This window comes from Microtus ochrogaster, chromosome 16 (genome assembly GCF_000317375.1).
Source record: "Microtus ochrogaster isolate Prairie Vole_2 chromosome 16, MicOch1.0, whole genome shotgun sequence".
Lineage (NCBI taxonomy): Eukaryota > Metazoa > Chordata > Mammalia > Rodentia > Cricetidae > Microtus > Microtus ochrogaster.
The window spans coordinates 61,436,928-61,438,836 of record NC_022018.1 but is presented as its reverse complement, the minus strand read 5'-3'; the positions used below and the strand labels follow the sequence as shown (position 1 = coordinate 61,438,836).

Here is a 1,909-nt window from a genome sequence, read left to right as displayed (position 1 = left end):
CAAATGTGACTGCCGCTCTGCTACTGTGAGCAGATTTGCATTAATGAGTTATGAAATTTCATTTTTTTACAAGATGGACACAGTTCTTATAAAACCTACGTTTAAAAGACTGATGGGGCTTCCTTCTGTCTTTGTTGCCATGGCTTCTCTTGGTCACACATGATTCAGTAGTACAGAAGAGGTGGCGGTGGTGTTTAGGGCAAAAAGTGGGTGACTTTGTCATCGGGTCAACAATCCCGTCATGATCAGATTTTGAGGTACTCGCCATCAATCAGGGTCTAAAAACATGTGAAACTTTCAGAATTTTAAAGTTTTAATTCACATACATTTCAAAGTTTAAATTATTTGCCATTCTGTGTAGCGAGATGGCACTTTGGGCTGTTCCATGGAACAGGGCCTGGACCTTGACCCCCTTTTTGAGACGTCAGTTCTGATTTCTGTCTGTTTCATCACCTTGTAGCCAGGTCTCTCGTGACAGGATGCTTGCATGCTGAAGCGACATCTTCATAACCTACAGGGTCTTACAATGCAGGAGCATGGGATGCTGCTATTCTACCACTTTTCTTCACAGTTATTATTGATATCTTTTAGCACACATAACAGACAGGCATGAGCTCAGAGACCCAGTGAGCCATCTCTCTTGGAACTGCAGAAGAAACACAGCTTATCCTGTCCCCGGGCATTTGGTGATTACAAAAAGAAAAAAAAACAAAAACAAAAGCAAACAAAGAAAAGCAAACAAACAAAAACCAGTCTTCCTGCTGTTCCTGCAGCTTTAAAAACAGTTCACCTAAAGAGTACAATTAACTTCCCCATTCTTCCCTTAAAGAATTCTTCTTCCCCTTTTCCTGTCCTTAGCTACCAAACAGCAAGCTTTGAAGCAGGTATCTGCTCTCTCTTGAACTTTGGTCGATGAGTGAGTGTGTCCTGTGTCCTGATCACCCTATGACTAGAACTTGAGGAACCACCCCTCTGGCTTTAATAGATCCTGCTCTAGCTGATTTTGATCACCCAAGTCTCATCGTTGGTCTTTTCCTACAAACTGACCCATTGTAAGGTCCACACAGGGCAGAGCTGAGCTGGAGGAACATCTGGCTCTTTAGAGAAAGGAGTGCTGCCGTGCTGTGCGTGCTGTGCACTGCAGTCAGGTTAACGTGATACGTGACGCTGAGATTCGGTTCATGAAGTGGACACAGGGCCATCCTGCTGAGTTGTAGGAGCTGACACCTGAAGGTCAGGAACAGCCGGTCAGAGGGAGGAACAGGGTCAATGGGCCTGAGGAAGTGACAGTTAGCTTTGTCTATAGCAGAGGAAGAACGGTGAGTGTGCCCAGGCCCGGATCCTGGCGGTTGAGGTGCAGGTGATGAGTGTTGCAGGGTGTGGTCAGAGAGGGGAGTAGCTTGCAGATGTAGGGCGGAGTTTAGTGTGACCCAGGCCTGTGTGGCAGGTAGGTGTGAAGACGGCCTTACCGCAAGAGCTGTGTCTGACGGTCAGGGGTGCAGGGGAAGCTGGACCCTTGATCACAGGAATCATTGGCAATACTCAACTTCATATAGGGAAAAAAAAACAGGATACCTAAAGCAATCCTGGACAATAAAAGAACTTCCAGAGGTATCACCTTCCCTGATTTTAAGCTTTCCTATAGGGATATAGTAAGAAAAAATAGATGGACAAGTGGACGAATGGAACTAAACTGAACACATAAATCCACATGCCTATGAACACTTCATTTTCGACAAGGAAGTCAAACGTATACAACGGATGAAGACTCTATGATGACTGTTGGGGTAGTCATCAATCTGATTACAGGGGAAGGCCAGTTTAGGGATTTCCTAAACTGCTAGGAGTCTTAGCTGGGGTCATTGGGGATTTCCCTAGCACCAGGTTTCTCCCTAATCCCATCATGGCT

The 1,909-nt window shown here is 45.5% G+C and overlaps 1 protein-coding gene across 1 annotated transcript in view; it reads left to right on the top strand.

Moving 5' to 3' along the window:
• LOC101980057 (cathepsin L1-like) overlaps positions 1 to 1,909 on the top strand; it is an 11,078-nt gene that overhangs the window by 3,424 nt on the left and 5,745 nt on the right. Inside the window, exon 6 of the mRNA XM_005355343.1 lies at positions 859 to 884. Coding sequence (XP_005355400.1) covers positions 859 to 884 — 26 coding nt within the window. The remainder of the gene's footprint in view (positions 1 to 858; positions 885 to 1,909) is intronic.